Below are 23,611 nucleotides of genomic sequence, written 5' to 3' on the forward strand. Positions count from 1 at the left end.
GAACAGAGATCAGGCTTCTTCCTGCCCTACTTCATAGGCCTGAGCAGGCTGGCTAGAAAATCTGCCTGGGAACCTTGATTTCCAGCCAAGCAGAAAAAGAACATATAAAAAATAAAAAGGAGCATGCAACACCTTGATTTGATAGCAAGTTTTGATAGATCTGAGTATGAGACAGAATCCAGTCCATTAGGGAAGCAGGTTGTGCAAGGCAAGGGAGAGATTTCAGTTTGCTGTGCCAAAGTAACGTGGAGATCTGGGTTACGACACAGGGAGGTGCAAGTCCCTGCTCAGAACGCCTGGAGGCATGGCACCAACTCACCTCCACCAGCGCAGGGCTCTGACACCCGCAGCGCAGGTCGATTGCACTTTGTCCTCAGCCAGAGCAGTATTCCTCTCGTTCTTCACATTCCTCAACTGTTCACCTTTCCCCACCCAGCTCTTAGCAAAGAAAACATTTCTAATCCAGAAGGAGATGCTGAGGACGTGGAGGTATTGTAACGTTGGGCTAGTGGATATTATTAGGGCAGGTTAGTATCGAAGGGTGTAGTGACCGTGTTGCAAACGGGCTTTAGCATTGGCTTTGTGTGTTTGGGAAAAGGAAGCTTTAGCTTTTCTGATGCGTCTCTGAAACTCATTGCTAATGTATGGCACTGGGGAGGCATTTAAATGACGGGGGGGTTCTTGGTGCGTTGGCTGGGCTGGGGAGAATTCGGGAAGTGCTCATTATAACTTTCCTTTCAAAGAGCACCGTGTGTCCTGTGACCATGCACACAAACCAGCCGTGGCCACGGGCAGAGCAGAAGTTGGGTTTCTTGAGGATTCAGGGTGAGGGGCTGGATTCATTTAATTTTGGATAATTTAAGACGTCGAATACAAAAATAAGTTTTAAAAATATTTTAAGACGTTTACGTAAAAAGGGTATGTTTTTGTTAAACAAAACATTGAAGGATTTGGGCTAGAAATTAAAGAGCAGTGCAAACAAAAGCAAAACATAGTGCTTGGGGTTTTTCTCTTCTTCTGTGGTTAATCTGCAGAATGTCTTTTGTGTCTTGATGATTATTTTGAAACCAGTGTGGCTGTGGGAGTCAAATTCAGTGGTATTCACTGATCTGCTGGCGTTTTGTTTTTTTTTTTGCCAAAAAAAAGAATTTCCAGTGGGTGGGATGGATGGATGGATGGATGGATGGATGGATGGAGGAGGTTCCTAAGCTCCATATTTTGCTCTTCTCTAGAGCTGTGACTGTCAGACACGCTCCATGCTTTACCAAGGCATGTACAAAATTACCCAAATTCTCCCAGAACAGCAGTCAGCCATGCAGAAGTCTCCCAGTGCGCAGACCCAGACTTTGTGGCAACTGTCCCAATTGTGTTTGTAGGGTTTCCTGGGGTTGGATGTGGCTCTTTGCTGTGACTAATGCTGCTCTCCCTCTGCAGGGTTTTGGCTGGTGTGGACCATCATCATCATCCTCAGCTGCTGTTGTGTTTGCCACCACCGCCGCACCAAGCATCGTCTGCAGGCCCAGCAGCGGCAGCATGAGATCAACTTGATTGCTTACCGGGAAGCCCACAACTATTCAGCCCTGCCGTTTTATTTCCGTACGTACCTCGCATCTCTACCTGGCGGTCATGGGGAGCAGTGGCTGGGCTCAGCAGGAGGTGGAAGCGGCTCTAACCTTAGGTCGTAGAATGGAGGGGACATATTTCAGCTTCTGAATGCATCTGAGCCCTCCTAAGTCTGGAGTTGAACAACACCAGCTGCAGCACCTGCTGAATCCACCCCTGATTCGGCTGTATGTGTGTACTGATAAGCTGGGTGTCTTCCTGGGAAGGTTTTTAAAATACCTCCTTCAGGATGCTCCTCCTTCCCAGCCTGCACTCACTAAACTCTTGCCCCAGCAGTCCTTTACTCCCCAGTCCAAAGGCTGTACAATTACACATGAAAAACTGCAGTGCTGTCTCTAAATGCTTCCATTATTTAAGCCCGTTCTGTCTGTGTAGGTTATTTTGGTGCCTGTTGTGGAATAAATAACATCTTCCTTAGATTCGAGGGACTGTAAGTACAACAAACTCACTTCTATTGCCAGTACTGCCAGTTTATTCTGACCGCACCAGAAAAGATGAATCCAGCACTGAGATGACTGTAAGCCCAGATCCTAAGTTTCTTGTCTCTGTATTTACGCAAAGCTCTGTGAGATTAAATCTCAGCTGAGCTTCCACTTTAAAGAGCAAAGAAGGCAGTACTGCAGGGGGCTGGAGGTGAGTTACCTCCCAGCTTGTCCCTCCAGCCAACACATGCTTTCCCTTGGGGAGGTTCATGGGGGCCATGTTGGAGTATCACAGAATCATGGAATCATTAAGGTTGAAAAAGACCTCTAAGATCATGCAGTCCAAGCATTAGCCTACCCCCACTGTGTCAACCAGACCATGTCTCGCAGTGCCACATCTCCAGGGATGGTAACTCCACCACCTCCCTGGGCAGCCTTTGTCAGTGCCTCACCGCTCTTTCTGAGATTGACTTTTTCCTGATGTCCAACATGAACCTCCCCTGGCACAACTTGAGGCCGTTACCCCTTACAGGGAGGTAGTGACCTCGTACATTTAGGCGTGGAACTAGGAGCCAAGAAACCTGGCTGCTGTTCCCAACTGTGTCCATCTCTTCATGTATCCGTGCCCTCCTGTGCTGTGATTGCCGCTCCTCTAAAACACAAAGCATCTCATTGATTTGAGTTTCAGTGTTGCGTGTAAAGCCTGTTGAGCTGTTCGGTGGGAGGGCGCTGGTGTGGGACACTGACCTGCGTTAATGCCAAGTTTCCTAAGAAGGGCTGTTGACAAAATAACTTCTCCTTGCCTCCCCCTTTCAGGGTTTCTGCCAAATTATTTACTACCTCCCTACGAGGAAGTGGTGAACAGACCGCCGACCCCCCCACCGCCATACAGTGCCTTACATCAGCAGTGCGTCCCAGCAGGCAGCAGTAGCACAATCCCAGACACGCCGAGAAACCTGCAGCCAGCACAGAGCAGCTCGGCAGCGCCCAGCGGCAATAACAGCAGTACTGACAGCACCGGGCCCCCTGGCCTTGGAGACCCCGAGCCTTCCACCGCCGCGCTGGTCGAGCGAGCAGTAGCCAAAATGCAAAGCGTGGAGCCTGGTGGCACCAGCACGGGAGCCGAGCTAGTGGAGAGGGCCGGTCCCGAAAAGGATACGGAGTGCAAGGAGGAACTGCTGAAAGGTTACAGCTCGGAGAGCTTAGAGCAGAGCAGCGCCATTCCCGACGCCAAGGACAAGACGCCGGGCAGGCAGCGCCGCTTCACGGGCGACTCGGGCATCGAAGTCTGCGTATGCAACCGGGGCCATCACGACGATGACCTCAAGGAGTTCGACGGGCTCATCAACGATGCTCTGGACGGGCCCCTGGACTTCTGTGACAGCTGCAGCGGCCGCCCGCACGGCGATGAGGAGGAAGGGCTTTTTAATGCCACGGAGGAGCAGCACCGCGAACACAGCCACCACCACCTGCCCCGGCAGCCGGTGTGTGTACTCTTGAACACAATAAATGAGCAGGACTCTCCAAACTCCCGCACCAACAGCTCCCCCAGCTAAGGAGGCAGAGCGGGAAGGAGAACCGGGGGAAAACGAAGAAATAAGAGGAATAAGCAGATAGAAACTTTGAAAGGAGAAAAAGGTGATACAGCCTTTTTTGTTCTTGGTTGTTTTTTCTTTCTCTTTTTCCCCCTCCAGTGTAATTCGGGGACTCGTCCCGAAGGCCCGGCGTGTGGGGGACGGGCTGCTCTGGGTTTCGTTAATCATGTCCGTTCTGCTCCGTGGGGCAGGGACCGTTGTTTGTCAATGAGACCTTCTCCCAAATGGAACTTTCCCAATGGTGATTTTGGTGATGGTTATTACGAGTTTGTTGGTATTAGTTTTCCAGAACACTGCTTTATCTCGCAATCAGTAAAGCTCAGCAAATCTCACCCTGGGAGGATACGAAATCACCACAACGCTTCAACCTCCAGGTGTCTTCCCAGAAGCAAGCAGCTTCTGACAGTGCCGGCAGTCAGTAGCCCAAGAGTTCTGGTTTGCTGTAGTGCTCCTGAGGCATTGGGGGTTTATTTTCTTCTTTACTTTTTGGGTTTGTTTGGTGGGTTTTTTTTTTGTTGTTTTTTTTTTTCTTTCGGTGTTAAACTTTCCCAAAGCTGATGAACGCCTCAACACATCAGCCCTATCATCTCTGGTGCTTCAGTGTTTAAGACAGCAGGTAGGAAATTTCCCACTCGAAGCTGGTGGCGGAAAGGCCGGTTTCTTCCAGGAGTGTTATAGTCTACCACAAGCAGTCCGAAAGGAGAGGTTTTTCAGAAGTTTGCCTTTACGTGTAATTTTCAAAGACAAGTGTATTCCTTCAATGCCTCCAAGAGCACAGCTAGAAGTAGAATCAAGGCAGCTGGGCTGCCTTCCAAGTACTGTGGTCTCCGAATGACCTTTTCCCGGTGTGCTGCAAAAGGGCTTGGCTTTATTTTTCTCCTTATTTTTGCACCCTGAGAGCAGCACACTCGAGTTAAGATGACAAAAAAAAAAAAGAACAGGGCTCTCTTTGGCCAGTGTGCCTTCAAGCTTCAGCGATGCATGTTGAACAAATGGAGACGAGAGCTCCGTCCATTGCGAAGGGATGACTTACCGTGTAGATGTGGAACACCTGTGCAGTATTTTTCTTTTGATCCAAAAGTTTGGTGCGATTCTGATGTTGACCACTTAAAGAAAATGAATGTCTGTTTTCTTCTTTTATTTTTTTTAATAGTGGCAACTGGCTACTGTATAATGTCTGTGAGCGTGTGTGTGTGACTGCAATCCATGCATGCGAGTCCTACTGGTAATATGAAAACCTGCTGTAAGACTGCAAGAAAATTTACTGTAGCTTTGCTTTAATAAACGGTAGAGATTTTGTTAGTAACAACCTGAAGGGAAAAACAAAATGAGCTGAAAACTAACATTCCCTGGTGTGCTCGTGTGGAAGAGAGCACAATTCAGACTGTGTATCTCGTTCTCGGGTTACCTCCCCATCCCTTTTATAATTATGGTCGTCCAGATCATTACTATTATGGGGAAAGAAATTGAAAACTGAACTCAGTCATATTCAGATTTGATTGATTGAAAACCAAAATCAGTTTCAAATAAGGTGGAAACCAAAATATAATGCCTTTTCTGATAACTTGCCTCTGTGTTTGTGTATCGTTTTGTGAGTCATAGAATCATGCAGTGGTTGGATTGGAAGAGACCTTAAACCCACCCAGTTCACCCCCTGCAGTGGGCTGGGTGCCCCCCCACCCCATCAGGGCCCAGGCCCATCCAACCCGGCCTTGGGCACCTGCAAGGATGGGGCACCCACCACTCTGGGTAGCTGTGCTGGTGCTCACTTCCCTCTGAGCCTTTCCCTTCCAGTGAAACAACTGATGGACAGCACTTGTCTGGGGGTTCCAGGAGCTCACGGAGAGCTTCTGCCTTTCTGTGGCTGTGGAAATCATCCCGGGGTGTGAAAGCAGTCCAAGCCTCCACCTGAAGAGCGGTGTGCTCTCACACCACCAGCTGTGCCTCCACCCCAGCACCCAGGGGTATGCGTCAGAGCCGGCGCCCAGCCCACACTGCTTCCTGCCTGCAGCCCGGGAGCCATGCAGGGTCATTTCTTCCTCCTTCTAGCCAGGCCATCCTGCTGAGCCCTGCTCCCCAGGGCTGGGAAGGATGGGAGTGTTCTGCTTTCTTCCACAGAGCTGTTCCCGGCTCCCTCGCAGCCCAGATCTGCTTTATTAGATGGGGGACCGAGTGGGACCGCTACGTGCTCTGTGCCAGGGGATTGTGGGGTTGGGCTCCTTGTGGTGCCCATGGTGAGTAGTGGGACAGCTGCCCTCCTGCTCCTGCAGGAGAGCCTCCATGAAAAGCTCCAGCCTTTCTGCCCTCATCAGTTCCTGCCTTGCAGGCCGCAAGGGGACAGGAGACGCTGTTCCCTGGCAGCCCCAGTGTGGCTGCTGCCTGAGTGCCTCGGCAGAGGTGCACGCTCATATCTTGTTTCTCCCCCACGTAAACGTCCCAGGCAGCCCTGGACATGGGATGCAATACCGCCTGGGCAGTTAGATCAGCAGGGTTGTTTCAGCTGCAAACACGGCAGCTGCTTGCGATGGGCCAGCCAAAAGCTGGTGGCTGCTGCCAAGGTCTCCCCTGCTGCCCACAGCATGGCTGCTGCCTGCCCCCAGGCTTGAGTTGCTGGTGTCCAATTGGAACAAAGCCGGAGGGCTCAGCCCAGGCAGCAGGCACTGAGGGCCTGCCCATTTGGGGTCTCAGGGGCTCCTCATTTCTTGAGGCAGGAGGTTAGATGGGGAAACCTGGCTGCTGCCATCCAAGTTGAGAGAGAAAATGTAAACCAAACGTGGATAGAGGAGTTAGTAGCAAGGAGGGACTGGCTGTGCGCTGGCTTTCCTGCCCACCAGCAAGAGATAAAGTGCATGGGGAGGGAGGGAAGGTGGAGGTGCGCAGAGCTACAGGGTTAAATATTAAGAGGTCAGGTAATACAGAACCAGAAAACTAATTGCATGCTGCCCTCACTGGCAGGGTGCCCTATGGCGGCTGGCTCCTACTGGCATGAGCTCAGTGTGCACACGTGTACAAGCAGGTATGTGCATGCATGTGTATGTGGGCATGCAGGAATGCATCTCTGTACCTGCACACACTTGCAAGCACACAGCTGTGCAGGTGCGTGCAGTGTGTGCCTGTGCACAGCGGGAGCCACTCGGGAGCTAAAAAAGCAGCAGCGTTTGAGCTGTTTCCTTCCTTTCCCTGCACACAGCAGGTTCCCAGCCATGTCACTGTGGCTCCCAGATGGCCCCCCAGTCGCATGTCCATGGGGAAATGTCTGCAGCCCTGCAGAGGGGCCATGCTCGCAGTTCAGCCCAGCACTCACATGAGGTCCTGGGGCCATGTGAACTCTCCCACAAGCTCTGCCTTCTGTCACCTGCCCAAAAAGCAGCCTAGGCCATGCTGGGTTGGGGACAGCTTTATTCAGACAATCTCACATCCATGAGGCAGGCAGAGCGCAGTCTCTACGGCGTCCACCCACCCCATTCCACCTATCCAACAACCCCATCTCACCTCACCATCTCGCCCCTCCAGGCCTCCCTCAGCCTGGCCTTCACCCGAAACTTCTGCACCTGCAGCACAACGCCAAACTTGCCCTCCAGCGAGGGCAGGGGCTGATCCTGCGGACACTCGAGCGTGAATCTCTGCAGCACCCAGGCCAGGAAGAGGAAGAGCTCCATCTTGGCCAGGACTTCACCCAGGCACACGCGGATGCCGGCCCCAAAGGGCAGGTAGCTGGGAGAGGGTGAGTGGATGTGCTGGCCCTGCTCATCCAGGAAGCGGCCTGCAAGGGGAAGGGGCACCGCTGGGGATGGGGATCCTTCCCTTCTGCCTGAGACCTGCCCCAATTCATCATCCCTCCAGCCTGGGCACTGGGCTGGGAACTCACAACTCACCAGGGTTGAACTCCTCAGGTTTATCCCACTCCTTCTCATCGTGGTGCACGGACCAGAGGTTGATGACCACCCTGGCGCCCTTGGGGATGGAGTACTCACCGATGCTGCAGGGCAGACACAGTGTGAGATGGACGCTCCCTCCCCAGCCTCTGCCCACACCCTGGGCAGCCTCACCTGGTGTCAGCAAGGGACACATGTGGGATGAGCAGGGGGGACACGGGCCGGATGCGCAGCACCTCGCTGATGGTAGCCTCCAGGTAGGGCAGCAGTGGGCGGTCACTGAGGTGGGGGTGACGTGCCAGGCCAATCTTCTGGTCCATCTCCTCCTGGATCTTCTTCTGGACCTGCAATAAGAGCAGGGAGGGAGCATGGGAGGGGGGTGCTCTGTGCAAGGGGCACCTCCAGCACACCCTGGCAGATAAAGGCAGAAACAAAGCTCTCGCATCTCAGTACTGCTTATCTCTAAAGCCTGACATCTCTCCCAGCATTGCTCTTTCCCAAAGCCCTCTGCAATGGCCCTAGTGCAGGAGGGACCCCACAGACCCTACCTCGGGGTAGTGGAGCAGGTAGAGCACAGCCCACTTGAGCACAGTGGTGGTGGTCTCCACGCCAGCCCCAAAGATGTCCCCCACCGTCATGAGGAGGTGGTCATCTGTCAGCTCCAGACCTGGCTCAAGAGGGCTGTTGTTCTCAGCATTGAGCCTCACTTGCAGGAGGGCATCCATCAGGTCCCTCACAGTGTCCCCACAGAATGCTTCCTGCCAGGGGACACATGTGAGTTGGGCTGTTCCGTGCACAGCCCTATAGCCCAGCTCCAGCAGTTGCAGCCCCAGGCATCCCCTGCCCCTTCAGCACCTTGTGTTCAGTGAACTTCTGCTGGAGCAGCTGGTCCCTGACCTTCAGGCATCGCTTCAGCAGAGCCAAGTCCCTGTTGGGGAAGATCTGGGGGAGAAAAGACCTGTTGCAGCAAAAAGCTCTTGTGGGATGCATTCCACCCCCTTCCTCTTTTCCAAAAGCAAGAGGCCCACGGTTGCTATGTTCCCACTCACCTGTAGCCAGGGGAAGATGTCCACCAGGCTCTCCTTGGCCACGGTGTCCACGATGCCCTGGCTGTACTCCAGCATGGCCTCGAACTCGGGGTCCCCGCGTCGGTAGGAGGAGTTGAAGCAGAGGGAGCAGACCACATTGGTGACGGCCCGTGTGAGCTCCGGGGCCATGTCTAGGGCCATATCCTGCGCAGCACCCAGCGTCTCACACAGGGATGCGGCCTCCCGGCAGACTTTGGGTGGAAGGAGAGGGGCAGTGAGCCCTGGGGGCAGCCGAGAGGGGAGGTAGGGGGAAGGGAGCTCCCAGCTGCTTCACCAATCCCCAGTTATTTGCCCCTGGCATCCCAGGAAACCCAAGCATGGTGAAAATCCAACACTTACTGATCTTCTCCAGGGCGACTGAGCCCTCCCCAAACATGGAGAGGGCAGCATGCACCAGTTTGCGCTGGAACTTCCAGAGGGGACCGTAGCTGGCAAAGGCGATGTCCTTTCCCCCGCGGGACAGTAGGTCCGTGGTCACCTGTGGGACACACAGCCACGGGATCACCCCGTGCAGCATCCTCACCCCACACCAGGGGTCCGCCAACACTGTCGCCGTGACCCCATGACTCACGGTGCGAGGCCGTCCGGCGAAAGCCTTCCCCTTCTTCAGCAGCACCTCCCGGGCGTGCTGGTAGCTGTTGACCACCACCACGTAGTGGGAGCCCATCCAGAGCCCGTAGAGGCTGCCGTAGCGGCCCTGCAGGCGCCAGAGCCGCAGGTGGAGCTGCGGGTGCCCGGCCAGCTGCAGCAGGCTCCCCACCAGCGGCAGGGCTGGAAGGCTCCGCGGCCGCCCCGTCCCCGTCCCCGTGGGACCCTGACTGTACGACAGCCTCCAGGCACAGAGCAGGGCCAGGGCAAGCAGCAGGACAGCGAGCGGCGGCATGGTGGGATTGCTGTGGGACTGCGGCTCTCCAGGTCCTTTATACCCACTCGGAGGCATCCCCTTGACCCTGGGACGGGCTGGGCAGCTTATCGGGGGGATGGCGGGGGGGTGACGGGCAGCGGGCCAGCACTGCAGCTGGGGTGAAGGCAGCAGGGCCAGGAGTGCTAGCGGAGCCCTGGGGGGTGCTCCAGCTGCAGCCACCGCGGCGGTGAGCAGGAGGGGTTTGGGGGCTGCTGCCACTCTGGGACACCTTCCAGGTGCCTGGGCTGCGCTGGGCTGAACTGAGCTGAACTGGGCAGCTCAGAGCGGTACCGGGCAGCCCCACTCAGCACCGGGCGGCACTGGGCAGCCCTGATCATTGGGCAATAGCGGTCAAGACTGGGTAGTACTGCGCACTATCGGGATGGCTGGGCAGCTCTGGACGGCACCGGGCATTACTGGGCAGCACTGGGCGGTACTGGGCGGCACTACAGGACAGCAGCGGGCAGCACAGAGCAGCACAGAGCGGAGCGCAGCGCGTTCCCGTCCCTTCAGGCCCGCGGCGCTCGCCGTAGCGCGGCCGTGGGGCGGGGCGCGGCAAAATGGCGGCGGGGGGCGCGGCGGAGGCCCAGGCGCGCTTCGGGCACTCGGTGAAGGGGCTGCTGACCGAGAAGGTGACGAGCTGCGGCACCGACGTGATCGCCCTCACCAAGCAGGTGCTGAAGGGCTCCCGCAGCGCCGAGGTGAGCGGCGGGGCGCGGCAGGACGGGGCGGAGGGGCAGGGCAGGGCCGGGCAGGGCCGGGCAGGGCCGGGCAGGGCAGGGCAGGGCAGGGCCGGGCCGGGCAGGGTCGCTCCCCCCCGCTCGGCGCTGCCCCTCAAAGCTCCGTGCGTTCCTCTGCCAGCTGCTGGGCCAGGCCGCCAGGAACATGGTGATGCAAGAGGACGCCATCCTGCACTCCGAAGACGTAAGCTGTGTTTGTCTGCTGGGGCAGCCGCGGTTCTGTTGGGCGGCTGCTGTCGGAGGCATTCATTCTCGGTCTTGTTCTCCACAGAGTTTAAGGAAAATGGCCATAATAACGACGCACCTGCAGTACCAGTAAGTATGGGCACCGTGCGCTCTCTGGGAACCTGAGCGGATCCTTTTGTTGCCTTTCCTTCTTTGTAATTCGTGGTTCTGTGATTCTGTAAGGATTTTGTGGAGGCCACCCCATGCAGGCCTGTCTGCTGCACTTCCCATAGCCGGGCACACCCTGGGGTTGGGATCGTAGAACTGTAGGATCATTTGAGTTGGAAGGGACCCTTCAAGGCCATCTGCTCCAACTCCCCTGCACTGAACAGGGACACCTACAGCTCCATCAGGAGCTCAGAGTCTCTCCAGCCCAACCTTGGGTGTCTCCAGGTGTGGGCATCCACCACCTCTCTGGGCAACCTGTGCCACTGCTTCAGTACCCTCCAGCCCCACCACATCCACTGATATGGACGAGGCTGTTATGGGGTGAGAGCCGTAATTTTTACTTCCTATGTGCCATGCACTGGGTCTCCTGTACCAGTGTGTGATGCTGAGAGGGAGAAAAGTGCCACTACTTTCTGCTCTGGGCATAATCAAGACACGTATGAAGGTTTTGGCCTCCTGAGCCCTCAGTCAAATCCCTTTTCATCAGTATCACACAAATGCTGTTGCTGAGATTTTTGTTTTTTTTCTAATGCTCTTTCCTCTCCTTTTCTTCTCTAGGCAAGAAGCGATTCAGAAGAAGTGAGTACCCAACTGAGGAATGCCAGGCAGACATGGGAAGCAGCATGTCAAGGCTGATGGGAAGGGGATGACTGATAGATAGAGTAGGGGAGGGGAGAACGCAACTGGAAATTTTTGCAGCTGCTTTTGGAACAGATGCTGGCCCAGCAGGATAACGTTTCACTGCTGTGAAGATCAGTACTGCGGAGGGCTGAGAATTTGGGTGAAGAAATGATTTATGCTAAAGCTTCCGTTTGTTTCATTAACACACACATGAGCACAAAGAGTGAGGTTTGCTTTGAGAGGATATGGAATTGGGCTGGGGAGATCCAGGGCTTCTTTTTTTCTGTAATGTCAGTGCCACAGCTGTTCTGGGTGCTTGAGTGCAGATCTGACTGAAAACCTCTTCTTATTTTGTCCTCAGCGTGGAGCAGTCATCAAACCTGCGGGACCAGCTGAGTCACTTGCTGAAATGAAGCCTAGCTGAAGGCATCGGGCATCTCCGCTGGCACTGAGCCATCCTTTTCCTCCTGGGCCCGGGGCTCAGATGTGTGTCTGGATGGTGCTGGATGCCAGCTGGGATACATGCAGAGCGCACATTCCTGAGCGTGCAGGCACCTCTCAGGTGCTCCCATCCACATCTCTGTGTTCAGAACACTCTCCCGATTCCTTACATCTAACTGGAACCTTAGCAGAAACTTCATTTCTACAACAGTTCCCGTGTTTTTTTTTTCTTCCCATGTGCAATGTGAGGTGCTCAGCCTGTGCCTCTACCTCAGCACCTGCGTTGTTCACCTGATGGCCCTGTGTTTGAAATGGTTTGTCAGCCCAGGATGTGGCATGTGCTGCCCATCCAAAGCCTTCTGTCTACAGCAGGATGATTTTTCTTCCCATCTCTGCTGGGCCATTAGCTGTCTCCTGTAAGATGATGGAATACTTACCTAATGATCTACAACAACTGTAGTGCTGGGATTCTTATATAGTATAATTTCCCCCCCCGCCCTCCCAGTTAAGTATGTAAAATAGAGCTGAGGATTTTACATACAGATACCTACAGCTTGATACTGGACCTTATTTAGACACAGAGATGATGGGTGCAGTTTATTTAGGGCATGTTAATCAGTGGGAGCTGTAAGTGGCTGGGTGGGTGTAGAGGTGCTTCAGTGTGGACTGAGGTGCCTGTTGCAGAGCAGAATTTGAGAAAGCACGAATCTGGGCAGGCGCTGCTGTCCCTGAGCCAGCTGGACATGGCCTGGTGAGCATCCTGCTCTGAGGTTATCTTCTTGCTAAGCCAGAATTTGGAATGTCATCTCTTTGCCAGTGCATCTGTGCTGCTTTTGGCCTTCAGTTGCATTCCAGTTCTGGTTTGCTCCTCCAGTTCTTGATTAAGCAGCCTTGGTAGTGCTGTGTATCTGTCAGATTGGGAAGGTGTCCAGAGACACGGCTGGGATGTGGGCACTGAGGGGCAAAAGAATGTCAGGAGCCAGCATATTCAGTTCTGCACTTAGTGACTGGGCTCCTGCTTGCTTCTCAGGTAGTGAAACGAGGTGCAAGCTATAAATACTATGCCTCGTTTTTCTTGAGTCTCTTATCTGGAGCACTTGGAGCACACTGGAAGCACTTGTTTGCCTGAGTGTGCTTTTCATCAGCTGATAGGACAAGAGCGTGGCTCAACGCGCCACATTCCTGCAGCGTGGTTTTGCTGGTGTGCAGTGCCACGTGGCTCTGCCCTTTGCTGCTCCTCCAGAACCACTGCCTGCCTGCCTGCCCTCACCTTGCAGCACCCAATCTATGTTTCTGTTGAGGTGTCCAGTGGTACTGTTAGCACTGCGTTAGCTCTGCACTGTGCCTCTGCTCAAGAGGCAAGAACACAGCCATGGAGGGCATGGAGAGCTGCAGTGATTTGCTTTGTTGTTATAAAAGCTTGGTTTTCTACACCTTAAGTCTGTCGTCTTTTCGTCACTCGTGTCTGGTAACCTTGGTAGCAGGGCTTGTACCCTGCACTGCGTGAGGTGACACCTATGGGGTGCCAGGGGATGTTTGTGCCCTGGGGGTTCCTGGTGCTTGGATCAAAGCTGCCCTTTGGCACAGTATCCCTGGAGCTTCTGGAGAATAGAACAGCTGTCCCAGCCACTACCGTGCTGTAGCTATGTGTGCTGCCAGTCACCCTGAGCAGTGTGGAACAGCATGGCGTGCTCCCTCCTGCTTCAGCTCCACGGTCTTCCTGTGGACACTCCTTGTTGCAGGAGCTCCCATCTGGGGGGGGTTGGAGCAGCGCTGGGGCATCACCCTGGGGTCTCCCTGTGTTTGGGGCAAGCAGGAGGCTGAGATGGGCCGTGCCGCGAGAGGGACACAGCTGGATGGGAATGGCCACGGGTGCCGGCAGCGAGCAGGGCTGCGTGCCAGGGTTTGAGGTCTGGTGGGAACCGACCTCGGGCGGAAGCAGAGAGCCGGGGCGGAGCGTGGCCCAGCTGCAGCTGGAAGCAGTAAGGCGCAGTGCGGGGTGCTGGGCCCTGTCCCACAGGGGACCCTGGGAGACGCTGCGGAGGGAGGATTTGCTCTACAGGGATATTTCTGGCAGGGGTGGGGTTGGGGTGTTTGAACCGGGGTGTTGGCAAGGGGTGCTCTTCCCACTAGGATGTGGGTTTGGGGGGCTCCCTGGGGTTGCCAGATGGAGGCGAGGGAACTGTTCTGGTATTTTGAGGAGGGGCTTTGGGAAGGGTCTGGCGTGGGGCCCACGGCAGTGGCATTGGCACCAGCTCTGTGCTTCTGTTGCTGCAGTGGCTGCCCCGTGCAGGGACTGTGCCCCTCAGGACCGCATCTCCCAGGACCTGATCCACCGCGAGGTGCAGGTGAGGGTGTGAGCGGGGTGGTCGGGAAGGAGCGCTGGGCCGAAGCAGAGCCGGGACAGGGCAAAGCTTACTGTGGGATCCCGGTGAGAGTGCTAAGGGCAGCCGGCTGCTGCCAGTGGGGTTTTGGAGCAGCGTTTTGCTCATCTGCGTGATGGGGATGAGAAGGGACGAGCAGGCAAAGCTGGGGAGGGTTGGGATGGAGAGACACGTAATGTTACCCAGATTTTTAGCTGCAGAGGGCACTGCTGGCATGTGCAAGCAGCATGACCTCAGGTTTGGTGTGTGTGGAGGCACCACGGCCCAGATTGCTGCAGTTGGGTGGCCCCTGTCTTTCCTGTGCCAGGACTACTATGGCAGAGAGCTGCAGAAGTCAGAGGACCTGAAAACCAACGCTTGCGTTACACTGACCAGGCCCGTTCCCAAGGCGGTGAGAGATGCTCTGCAGCGTGTCCACGAGGAGGTGGTGACCAGGTGAGCCCCGCACTTCCCCCCCATGCAACCTCCCATGGGCTGCACCCCGCGCTCAGCCCAAACGCCCCCAGGTACTATGGCTGTGGCCTGATCATCCCCGAGTGCCTGGAGTCCTGCCGGGTCCTGGACCTGGGCAGCGGCAGCGGCAGGGACTGCTACGTGCTGAGCCAGCTGGTGGGGGAGCAGGGCCATGTCACTGGCATCGACATGACTGAGGCACAGGTATGGCACAGGGCCACCCGTGGGGTCACCTTGTCCCCACCCTGAGTCCTGCCATACTCCTCTTCCTCCTCCCAGGTCGAGGTGGCGAAGAAGCACATTGCCTATCACATGGAGAAGTTCGGCTACCAAAAGCCAAACGTGGAATTCCTCCAGGGTTACGTGGAGAACCTTGGTGATGTTGGGCTGGCTGATGAGAGCTATGATATTGTCATGTAGGTACCCTGCAGGGACTGTACTGGATCTGCACCCACATCCCCAAAGGGTCCATTTTGGGACTGATGCTCTTCAACATCTTTATCAATGACACAGACAGTGGGATTGAGTGCACTCTCAGCAAGTTTGCTGATGACAGCGAGCTGAGTGGAGCAGTTGATGCAATAGAAGGGAGGGATATCATCCAGAATGGTTTTAAAGAGAAGAGATTGAAGTGAGATATTAGGAAGAAATACTTTATTGAGAAGGAGGTGAGGCCCTGGCACTGCTGCCCAGAGAGCTGTGGGTGCCCCATCCCTGGAGGCACTCAAGGCCAGGTTGGATGGAGCCCTGGGTCCTGATCTGGTGGGAGGAACACAGCCCACCACAGAGGGTTGGAACTGGATGGGCTTTAAGATCCCCTCCAACCTAAGCCGTTCTATGATTCTATGTGTGTTCCTGCTGGGCTGCTCACTTCAACAACATGTTAGAAAATGAAAAACTAAAGGTAGGATCTAAGATATAGCCTGGGAATATGGAATTTCCCTTTTTCATGGTTGAATCTTGCAATGAGTGATGGACTGTGCGTCAGCTGGCGGTGTTGAGCATAGGTGATGATGCTGCAAAGAATCTTTGGTGTCCTCCTCCCAGCTCCAACTGTGTGATCAACCTCACCCCTGACAAGAGGGCTGTGCTTCGGGAGGCCTACCGTGTGCTGAAGGTAGGGAGCCAAGTGGGGCTGGGGTGGCCCTGCTGCAGGTGCCTGTTTTTGTCCCATCACCTCCCACCCACTCCTTTCTGCCTTCCAGCCTGGAGGAGAGATGTACTTCAGCGATGTCTATGCCAACCAGCACCTGAGTGAGGCCATGCGGAAGCACAGGGTGCTGTGGGGTGCGTAGGGCACTGCAACGCACGGGATGGGCAGCCTTTGGGTCTGATGTGCATGGTGTCACTGTGCCCATGTCCTCGTGGCAGGAGAGTGCCTGGCAGGAGCCCTGTTCTGGAGAGACTTGTACAGCATTGCCAAGGAGGTGGGTTTCAGCCCTCCGTGCCTGGTCACCGCCAGTCCCATCACTGTCAGCAACGAGGAACTGGAGAGAATCATTGGTAAGGGTTCCACCATCTCCATTTGGTCATGAGGACAGCACTGGGACCCCGTGTGCAGTGCCTCTCCCTTGCAGGTGACTGCCGCTTCGTCTCCGCCACGTTCCGGCTCTTCAAGGTGCCAGGGAGCAGCCGGGCCGCGCCAGGCCAGGTCATCTACAATGGTGGGATTGCAGGGCACGAGCAAGAGCTAGAGTTTGATGCCAGCTTCACCTTCAAGGTATGGGGAGGCACATTTGGGCTCCTGAGGATGGTACTATGGAAGGTTCACGTTGGACCTTAGGAAAAATTTATTCTCAGAAAGAGTGGTGAGGCATTGGCACAGGCTGCACAGGGAGGTGGTGGGGTCACTGTCCTTGGAGGTGTTTGTGAACCGTGAAGATGTGGCACTGGGGTACATGGTTAGTGGGCCTGGTTGGAATGGGTTGGTGGTTGAACTGGATGATCTTAAAGGTCTTCCCCAACTTGAATGATCCTAAAATTCCATATAAACCTGGGGAGCTGCAAACAGGGCGTGGAGAGGAAGTCAGAGCTGTGCAATGTGTTGGGGTGAAGATGGGAGCAGTACATCCCTGGTGCTACACCACGTGGTTTGCAGACAGCTTGCTCCCTGTGGGTGTATCTCCAGGTTTTGGGCTAGGCTTTGAGCATCACCTCTCTGGGCAGCTGGGGACCCCTGGGCTACATGTCCCAGGCTCCAGCCCCGTGATGTTTCCCTCTACCCAGGTAGGAGAAGTGGTGGACGTGGATGCTGAAATGGCTGCGATATTGCAGAGCTCCAGGTTTGCAGAGAAGTTCTTGATCCGGGCTGGTGGGACCGATGGTGCTGCACCACAAGGCTGCTGTCATGGGAAGATGAAGGTTGGTAGCTAAGTGTTGGGCTCAGGGATGGGGACACTGCTGCTGTGTGCTATCACAGGGATACCCTGAAGTATCAGAGGGTGGTCGCATGACACCGGGAGACCCATGTTCTGGGCCAGGCAGGAGCCTCTGGGAGACTGGATGGCACCTGGTGCCTGAGTTGGGGCAACTGTACCCCTTTTGAGGTTGCTGAGGTTCATTTTGCCTCCAAAAGGGTTTGCTGTGGCTTGAGAGCCCTTCGTCTCCTGCACATGTCTGTGGGGGACACTGGGGCTGGTGACTGAACCTGCTGGAGGTCTCCATGGGAGATATCCTTCCCTTAGGCAGGTGGTGGCCACCCCTCGGCTGCCCTCTTCTGCTGCTATGAGCTTGACCCTGGCTGCCAGCCCTGACCCTGCAGCTCCTTTATCTGCTGGCGGCCTCTCCTTGCCCCTTTGTCATCCTTTCAGCCTCGGATGGGCCAGCTGGGGCTGTGAAGTGGGGGTCACTGGCAGGCAAAGGAGATAAAGCCCTGCAGCTGCCTGTCCCTGAAACGCAGCCTTGTGCTCGAGTCTTCGGTCCCTGTCCAAGCATTTCTCAGATAAAAAGCAGACTGAAAGTCCCAGAGAAGCTCTCAGCATCCCCCTTATGGCACGGCAAAGTGGATGGGCTGATCAGCTGTCACCTATGGGGTTCTGCTGGGGCTGAGGGCAAGTGGTGGGGAGCTGCTGCTTCCCCATGGCCTGACCCCATCCCTCGTTGTTCTCTGCCCTCCAGGAGAAGATCTGTGACCCCTTCCTGCTGCTGCAGCAGCGGGCAGCCCCAGCTCCTGCCTGTGGTGCTGCCGGGACCTGCGGGCCGCAGGGCTGCTGCTGAGAACGAGCCATATCCCCACAGCAATGGGAGCCGGGGGGCTGCGGCTTCATTGGAGAGAAAATACAAAGAAATGGTTGAGCTGTGCGGCTGAGCTGGGGTGCGCCTTCCTGCCTGGGGGTGAGGGTGGGCAGCACCTCGGGGACCCCCTCGTGCGGCACGTCTCACCGCCCTGCACGGCCCCGGCACGGCCGCGGGGAGCGCTGCGGACCACACGGTGGACGTGAGGTCGCCTCACATCGAGCACCTGGATCCGGGACGTTCCCCGGGGGCGTTCAGGGGCCGGGCAGGGCAGCTCCAAAGCGGGGCGGGGGTGGTGGGGGGGGAGGAATCCTTTGGGAGCCCACAGCTCTCAGCCAACGCTCCTGAGAAGCTCTTCTTGTTTAACCTCCCCGTGCCGACCTCTGCGTTCTCCGCAGCCGGCCCTCGGGCAGGGACAGCCCCGCCGCCCGCTCCTGGAGCCGGGATTCCAATCCCTGCCCCGTGCGGTGCTGCCGAGGTTTGTTTTTCCCCGCGCTCCACCTAGCGGGGAGCCCCGCGTGCAGCGCGAGCGCGGAGCCTGCGGCTTTGTGCGGGGAAATGCGGCGGATCCGCGGAGCCGGCGCTGCGGCGGCCGTGCCCCGAGTCCTGCGCCCGCGGGCCATGGCGCTGACCGGCACTGCCGTCCCAGCCCGGGCTGAGCGCAGCCACGGGAGAGCATCGCCGCCCCTCGCCGCGCCGTGCTCGGCCGGGACGGTCCAAATCCCGTCTGCGCCGTCGGAGCGGTGCCCGACGGCCGCGGCAGCCCCGCGCGTGTCGGGAGAGAGACTTCTGGCAGCTGAACGGGGCGACCCACGGGCCTGGAGATGTTCGAGACGCGTGGAGATCTTACAACCGTTACGGACCACTGCGGTTGGGAAAGGCCGCTCGGCCCAACTGTCGACCCGTCACAGCCCGCTGCGCCCCGCGCGCTCTCAGCGCTCCGCGGGGGAGGCGGCGCGTGGCCGCCAGGGGGCGCTGCGGGACCGCTGAGCGAAGAGAGGCGACGGCGGAGCGGCGCCGTGTGGGGCGGCGGCGGGCGGGCGAGCGGGCGGGAGGACCGAAGCCGAGCGGGCCCGTCCTGTTCAGTTCTGCCCGCTCCGTCCCGTCCCGGCCCGTCCCGTCCCCCCGCCGCGCGCAGCACGCGCCGGCCCCGGCCCGCCGGCCGCTCCGCGCCCCCATTGGTCGCGCCCCTCCGAGGCTCCACCCCTTCGGCCCTCGGCCGCGCCGCTATTGGCCGCCTCCTCGCGGCCGGCTCCGCCCCCTGCCGCCCGGCGTACACACCGGAGTCACGCGCCCCCCGGGCTGAGGCCGCGGCAGAGGCCGGCGGCGGAGGGCCGGGCCGATGGCCACGCCCCCCGGCCCGCTCGCGGGCGGCGATTGGCTGAGCGCGGCCGAGGCCCCGCCCCCCGCGCGGCGGGCGGGGAGGGGCGGGCGGGGCAGCGGCTTGAGGCGGCTCTCGGCTCGGCCCGGCCCGGCAGTCGCCGCCCGTCGGGTCCCGCGGGCAGCCGTGCCCGCCGCCTCGCCCGCCGCCACCGCGCCCGCCGCCACCGCCGCCGCCGGGGGACCGGGGCACGCCGCAGGCGCCGAGCGGCGATGCGGGGCCGCGGCGGCGCCGAGCCCTGACTAAAGATGGCCGCGCTGCCCGGTGGGAACATGGCGGGGGGCGGCCGGGGGGCGCGGGTGGAGCTGCTGCTGCTGCTGCTGCTGCTCGCCGCCTGCCTCGGCCGCCGGCCCCCGGCCTCCGCCGCCGCCGCCGCGCCGCCCGCCGCCTCCGTCCCCTCGGCGGAGGAGACGGTGATCATCGGCCTGCGGCTGGAGGACACGGACGACGTCTCCTTCATGGAGGGGGGAGCGCTGCGGGTGAGCGAGCGGACGCGGGTGAAGCTGCGGGTCTACGGGCAGAACATCAACAACGAGACGTGGTCGCGCATCGCCTTCACGGAGCACGAGCGGCGGCAGGGCGGGCGGGCGGCGGCGGGGGCGGCGGGGCGCGGCGGCGGCGGAGGCGGCGGCGGTTCGGCGGGAGGCGGCGGCGGAGCCCCGCAGCGCTGCGGCATCCGCACGTCGGACATCATCATCATGCCGCACATCGTGCTCAACCGCCGCACGTCGGGCATCATCGAGATCGAGATCAAGCCCCTGCGCAAGACGGAGAAGAGCAAGTCCTACTACCTGTGCACCTCCGTCTCCGCCGCCGCCCTGGGGCCCGGCGCCGCCGGGAGGATGGTGGACGCCGAGGGGCGGGACGGGCCGCCGCCGTGGGGCGAGACCGCCTGGATCTACCACGACGGAGAGGACACCAAGATGATCGTGGGCGAGGAGAAGAAGTTCCTGCTGCCCTTCTGGCTGCAGGTGATCTTCATCTCGCTGCTGCTCTGCCTCTCGGGCATGTTCAGCGGCCTCAACCTGGGCCTGATGGCCCTGGACCCCATGGAGCTGCGCATCGTGCAGAACTGCGGCACCGACAAGGAGAAGAACTACGCCAAGCGCATCGAGCCCGTGCGCCGCCAGGGCAACTACCTGCTGTGCTCCCTCCTGCTGGGCAACGTCCTGGTCAACACCACGCTGACCATCCTGCTGGACGACATCGCTGGCTCTGGGCTGGTGGCCGTGGTGGTCTCCACCATCGGTATCGTCATCTTCGGCGAGATCGTGCCGCAGGCCATTTGCTCTCGGCACGGCCTGGCCGTGGGCGCCAACACCATCTTCCTCACCAAGTTTTTCATGATGATGACCTTCCCGGCCTCCTACCCGGTCAGCAAGCTGCTGGACTGCGTGCTGGGCCAGGAGATCGGTACGGTCTACAACCGTGAGAAGTTGCTGGAGATGCTGCGGGTCACCGACCCTTACAACGACCTGGTCAAGGAGGAGCTCAACATCATACAGGGAGCCCTGGAGCTGCGCACCAAGACGGTGGAGGACGTGATGACTCCGCTCCGAGACTGCTTCATGATCGCCGCTGAGGCTGTGCTGGACTTCAACACCATGTCTGAGATCATGGAGAGCGGCTACACCCGCATCCCTGTTTTTGAGGGTGACCGGTCCAACATTGTGGACCTGCTCTTCGTCAAGGACCTGGCTTTTGTGGACCCCGACGACTGCACTCTGCTCAAGACCATCACCCGCTTCTACAACCACCCGCTGCACTTCGTCTTCAACGACACCAAGCTCGACGCCATGCTGGAGGAGTTCAAGAAAGGTGGGCTCACGGCGGGGCAGGAGGTGTGGGTGCCGCGGGGGGCAGCGAGAGGCCGCGCTTCTGGCATCAGCCAGCTTCCTGAGCCAGAAAGCCGATCCGGGGCTGGTAGATGGCGTGGGCCCCCCGCCTCTTTTCCCCACTCCTGGGATGTGTGCGTGGGCGCCGTGCCAGGCACGTTTTTTTTTCCACTCGTCTGCCCGTCGTGGCGGGAACTGCTGACGTGAATCTGCAGCCGTTGCTCGGCCGCATCGCTCCGTGCTTTTTCAGCTGGCCGGGTAGGAGGAGCGGATGGGCTGCTGGTGCAGGGCGCTCCTCTCCTTCCTGCTCAGCGTGCGCACGTGCTGAGATAAACACGGCGTTCCCACTCCATTCATAGGCTCGGCTGGCCGCCTTCAGCCCTGCGGTTGTGTTCCTGTTACGGTGATTGATGCTCTGATCCGGTGACTCAGGCAGTGTCGGGGCTCGGCAGTGTATTTGAGTGCACCTGTTTGTGTTGTGTTTTGGGTCGTGGGCTTTCTTACCTAGGCTGTGCATTACCCCGAGGACCACGCTCAACTGGGCAAAGAAATGCCCTTCTGCATCTATGTTTCCAAGTGCTGTTTGGTCCATGCACCGGGCTGTGACAGCGTGGAGTTTGTGGTTTGTTCCTTCCTTCTTAGCTTGGGGTGGGGGATTTCAGGGTTATGCCATCGGTTTCCTCTTTTTTCTCTCGGTTTCACAGATGGAAGGCAAACGTACTCCTGCATTTTGCAGAACAGAACTGCAGTTCTGTTTACTTCCTTCTGCCTCGGTGTAATGGTGGGGAAATCCTACTCTGCTTCGCAGCTGTTGAGCGGGAGAGGTGGGAGAGCCTCGCCTGTGGGTTCAGTGCTGCAGGATCTGCAGCTGAGATCCGGGAACCTCAGTTATGCCACCTAACTGCTGGCTGAAGTGGATTTTGCTGTGTGTGTGTGGTCATGGTGTATGTTCCCTTCCGTTATTCTGACTCCAGACAGCACGATGTGGTTCTGAGCCTGTAGCCAGACTTGGTGTGTCTGAGGAAATGAATGTTACATGGGATGCTTTATTCCCTGATTGAGGGAGATGAAATACTCCTGTGTGTTAAAGTCAGAGTCTTTTTATTTAATAGCTGGCAGAACCAGGTAAGCATTTCAATCCTAGAATTGTGGCAGAGCCAGATACGCCTCCTTTTAGTTCCTGAGATTTGTGCTTAAAACAGGCTTTGTAATTCACCTGGGCTGCTGGGAGCTACAGGCCAGAGGATGCTCTTACTGATAACCAGAGAACTTCCCTTGCTGCACCGGGACGCCTCCCAGCAGCACAGGTTTAGGACGGCTTACCAACGCGTGTGCCCTCCTGTGTTCTGTGGTGGTGGTTTAATTCAGGGCACTTCAGTCCTACCCAGTATTTACTCCCCAGCAGCCATGCTGGTGGGTCTGCATCGACAAGCCCTGGGGTTAGGACGAGCTCTGTCTTAACTGGTTTCTCTTTAAACAAGCAGATACGGTGGAAATAAATGGTTTCCTTTGTCCTTTGAAATGAATGTAAATAACTGATAGCTTGCTTGATCTGGCATAGCGCAGTGTCTTTTGCAAGAGTTCTTCAAACTTTCCTCTTCCGAGCAACCTTGCCAAATTCCCGTGAGAATGTACAAATTAAGGGTGAGAATCAAATTGCACGTTGCTCTCTGGTACAGCGTTGGAAATAAATAAGCTTACAGTTCTTAATCGCCCCTTTCCCACCACGCTGACCTTCCACTGCCTGCTTCACAGCCCTGGGTGCTGCCCAAGGGCCTTCACCGCTGGCAGTGCGGCGGGCAGCTCGTGGGACGGTGCTGCTGTCACTGGAATGCTTCAGTCTCATCAAGGGAAGAGGCTTTTCTTGAAGAAGTTTGGAAATGAGCTGAGCGGGTGGGGTTATGAAGCGCACTTTTTGGGCAGGAACAAAATATTTTTAACCCAAACACAGGATGGAGGCTCACAAGGAGGAGGTGAAGAGCCAAGCACGGCAGGATAGATGTCCTTACGCTGTTGTGGAGGATGGAGCTGGTAATCCTGTGCTTGTCCTGGTGCTTGGGCAGGCCGGGGGGAGGGCCTGGTGGTGAGCCTGTTCTTCGTGTTCCTTGCCCACAACTGCAGAATGAATATATGTTTCAATTCTACGCTGCCGGGCAAGAAACTTAATTTTGAGAGAGCCGCAGCACATTCCCATTCCCTTGCTGCTCTAATCTCTCGAAGTATGAATAAACATGACTTCTGAAGCAGTCTGCAGAAACACTTTTCTTCCAGAAAGCATCGTTCATTTTAAAATAAATAAAAAGCTGTTGAAAGTGGAGCAGTTTTCTATTCCTGTTGACAGACCTCGAACCCCTACCGGCACTGCCGAGTCCATCTGACAGCGAGCTGTGCAGGCTGGGTGTGCTGCTTGAATCCGACCCGTTCAGCTCCAGTTTAATGCAAGGAAGTACAAGGAAGTACAAGGTACCCTTTCCCTTAGGCAGGGGCACACAGTGAGCAAAGTCAGGCCGTTCAAAGATGCATCTTATCGGTCTGCTACTGTTTCCAGGCTCAGTTAGCACCCAGCTCCTAAGGTGCAGCAAGGAGTGCATGAACAATGGAGTCCTTTTTGGAAAGAAGCTA

The 23,611-nt window shown here is 57.3% G+C and overlaps 5 protein-coding genes across 34 annotated transcripts in view; 4 read left to right on the forward strand and 1 right to left on the reverse strand.

Moving 5' to 3' along the window:
* WBP1L (WW domain binding protein 1-like) overlaps positions 1–5,204 on the forward strand; it is a 50,005-nt gene extending 44,801 nt beyond the window's left edge. For 23 of the 24 annotated variants that reach the window (XM_046943311.1, XM_046943312.1, XM_046943310.1 and 20 more), the window contains 2 exons: positions 1,435–1,596; positions 2,862–5,204. In XM_046943311.1, the coding sequence (XP_046799267.1) occupies positions 1,435–1,596; positions 2,862–3,601 (902 nt within the window). In that variant the 3' untranslated portion in view covers positions 3,602–5,204. Of the gene's footprint in view, positions 1–441; positions 528–1,434; positions 1,597–2,861 lie in introns of those variants that run through there. The other variant, XM_015288736.4, reaches the window with a different exon arrangement.
* A 1,818-nt stretch (positions 5,205–7,022) lies between these two features.
* On the reverse strand, positions 7,023–9,498 carry CYP17A1 (cytochrome P450 family 17 subfamily A member 1). The gene is made up of 8 exons (NM_001001901.3): positions 9,175–9,498; positions 8,943–9,081; positions 8,565–8,794; positions 8,371–8,457; positions 8,064–8,273; positions 7,690–7,859; positions 7,516–7,619; positions 7,023–7,403 (listed from the first exon to the last, which is right to left on the reverse strand). The coding sequence occupies exons 1-8, from the start codon at positions 9,484–9,486 to the stop codon at positions 7,129–7,131; spliced, it is 1,527 nt and encodes a 508-aa protein (NP_001001901.2). The 5' UTR covers positions 9,487–9,498; the 3' UTR covers positions 7,023–7,128.
* A 556-nt stretch (positions 9,499–10,054) lies between these two features.
* Positions 10,055–13,141, forward strand: BORCS7 (BLOC-1 related complex subunit 7). 3 transcript variants are annotated; one of them, NM_001277369.2, is made up of 5 exons: positions 10,055–10,208; positions 10,369–10,431; positions 10,519–10,562; positions 11,199–11,219; positions 11,623–13,141. In NM_001277369.2, the coding sequence occupies exons 1-5, from the start codon at positions 10,068–10,070 to the stop codon at positions 11,672–11,674; spliced, it is 321 nt and encodes a 106-aa protein (NP_001264298.1). In that variant the 5' UTR covers positions 10,055–10,067; the 3' UTR covers positions 11,675–13,141. The 3 variants fall into 3 exon arrangements, with proteins under 3 accessions (NP_001264298.1, XP_015144125.1, XP_015144126.1); XM_015288639.4 differs by having other exon boundaries at positions 10,369–10,562; XM_015288640.4 differs by lacking the exon at positions 10,369–10,431.
* A 234-nt stretch (positions 13,142–13,375) lies between these two features.
* On the forward strand, positions 13,376–17,839 carry AS3MT (arsenite methyltransferase). Of its 2 annotated transcripts, none has more exons than XM_040702972.2 (11): positions 13,376–13,781; positions 13,980–14,050; positions 14,394–14,521; positions 14,593–14,743; positions 14,819–14,955; positions 15,587–15,656; positions 15,745–15,826; positions 15,911–16,042; positions 16,117–16,259; positions 16,766–16,900; positions 17,657–17,839. In XM_040702972.2, exons 1-11 carry the CDS (start codon positions 13,559–13,561, stop codon positions 17,753–17,755), a joined length of 1,371 nt encoding a protein of 456 aa, XP_040558906.1. In that variant the 5' UTR covers positions 13,376–13,558; the 3' UTR covers positions 17,756–17,839. The 2 variants fall into 2 exon arrangements, with proteins under 2 accessions (XP_040558906.1, XP_421735.4); XM_421735.8 differs by having other exon boundaries at positions 13,646–13,684.
* Positions 17,840–19,249: 1,410 nt separating this feature from the next.
* The window catches only part of CNNM2 (cyclin and CBS domain divalent metal cation transport mediator 2), a 106,731-nt gene continuing 102,369 nt past the window's right edge, over positions 19,250–23,611 (forward strand). For all 4 annotated transcript variants that reach the window (XM_426532.8, XM_004942249.5, XM_015288731.4 and 1 more), the window contains exon 1: positions 19,250–20,972. In XM_426532.8, the coding sequence (XP_426532.5) occupies positions 19,403–20,972 (1,570 nt within the window). In that variant the 5' untranslated portion in view covers positions 19,250–19,402. The remainder of the gene's footprint in view (positions 20,973–23,611) is intronic.

The sequence above is a fragment of the Gallus gallus genome, chromosome 6, assembly GCF_016699485.2.
Source record: "Gallus gallus isolate bGalGal1 chromosome 6, bGalGal1.mat.broiler.GRCg7b, whole genome shotgun sequence".
Taxonomy (NCBI): Eukaryota; Metazoa; Chordata; class Aves; order Galliformes; family Phasianidae; genus Gallus; species Gallus gallus.

Excerpts from the sequence above, each read along its gene's own strand:
- CYP17A1 (NM_001001901.3), bottom strand. The coding sequence starts at position 9,486 with ATGCCGCCGCTCGCTGTCCTGCTGCTTGCCCTGGCCCTGCTCTGTGCC. Across the intron at positions 7,620-7,689 it reads GTGTCCCTTGCTGACACCAG|CATCGGTGAGTACTCCATCC; the intron begins GTGAGGCTGCCC and ends TCTGCCCTGCAG. Across the intron at positions 7,404-7,515 it reads ACCTGAGGAGTTCAACCCTG|GCCGCTTCCTGGATGAGCAG; the intron begins GTGAGTTGTGAG and ends TTCCCCTTGCAG.
- BORCS7 (XM_015288639.4), top strand. The coding sequence starts at position 10,068 with ATGGCGGCGGGGGGCGCGGCGGAGGCCCAGGCGCGCTTCGGGCACTCG. Across the intron at positions 10,563-11,198 it reads ACGACGCACCTGCAGTACCA|GCAAGAAGCGATTCAGAAGA; the intron begins GTAAGTATGGGC and ends TTTCTTCTCTAG. Across the intron at positions 11,220-11,622 it reads CAAGAAGCGATTCAGAAGAA|CGTGGAGCAGTCATCAAACC; the intron begins GTGAGTACCCAA and ends TTTTGTCCTCAG.
- AS3MT (XM_040702972.2), top strand. The coding sequence starts at position 13,559 with ATGGGAATGGCCACGGGTGCCGGCAGCGAGCAGGGCTGCGTGCCAGGG. Across the intron at positions 14,051-14,393 it reads TGATCCACCGCGAGGTGCAG|GACTACTATGGCAGAGAGCT; the intron begins GTGAGGGTGTGA and ends TTCCTGTGCCAG. Across the intron at positions 16,901-17,656 it reads GCTGTCATGGGAAGATGAAG|GAGAAGATCTGTGACCCCTT; the intron begins GTTGGTAGCTAA and ends TCTGCCCTCCAG.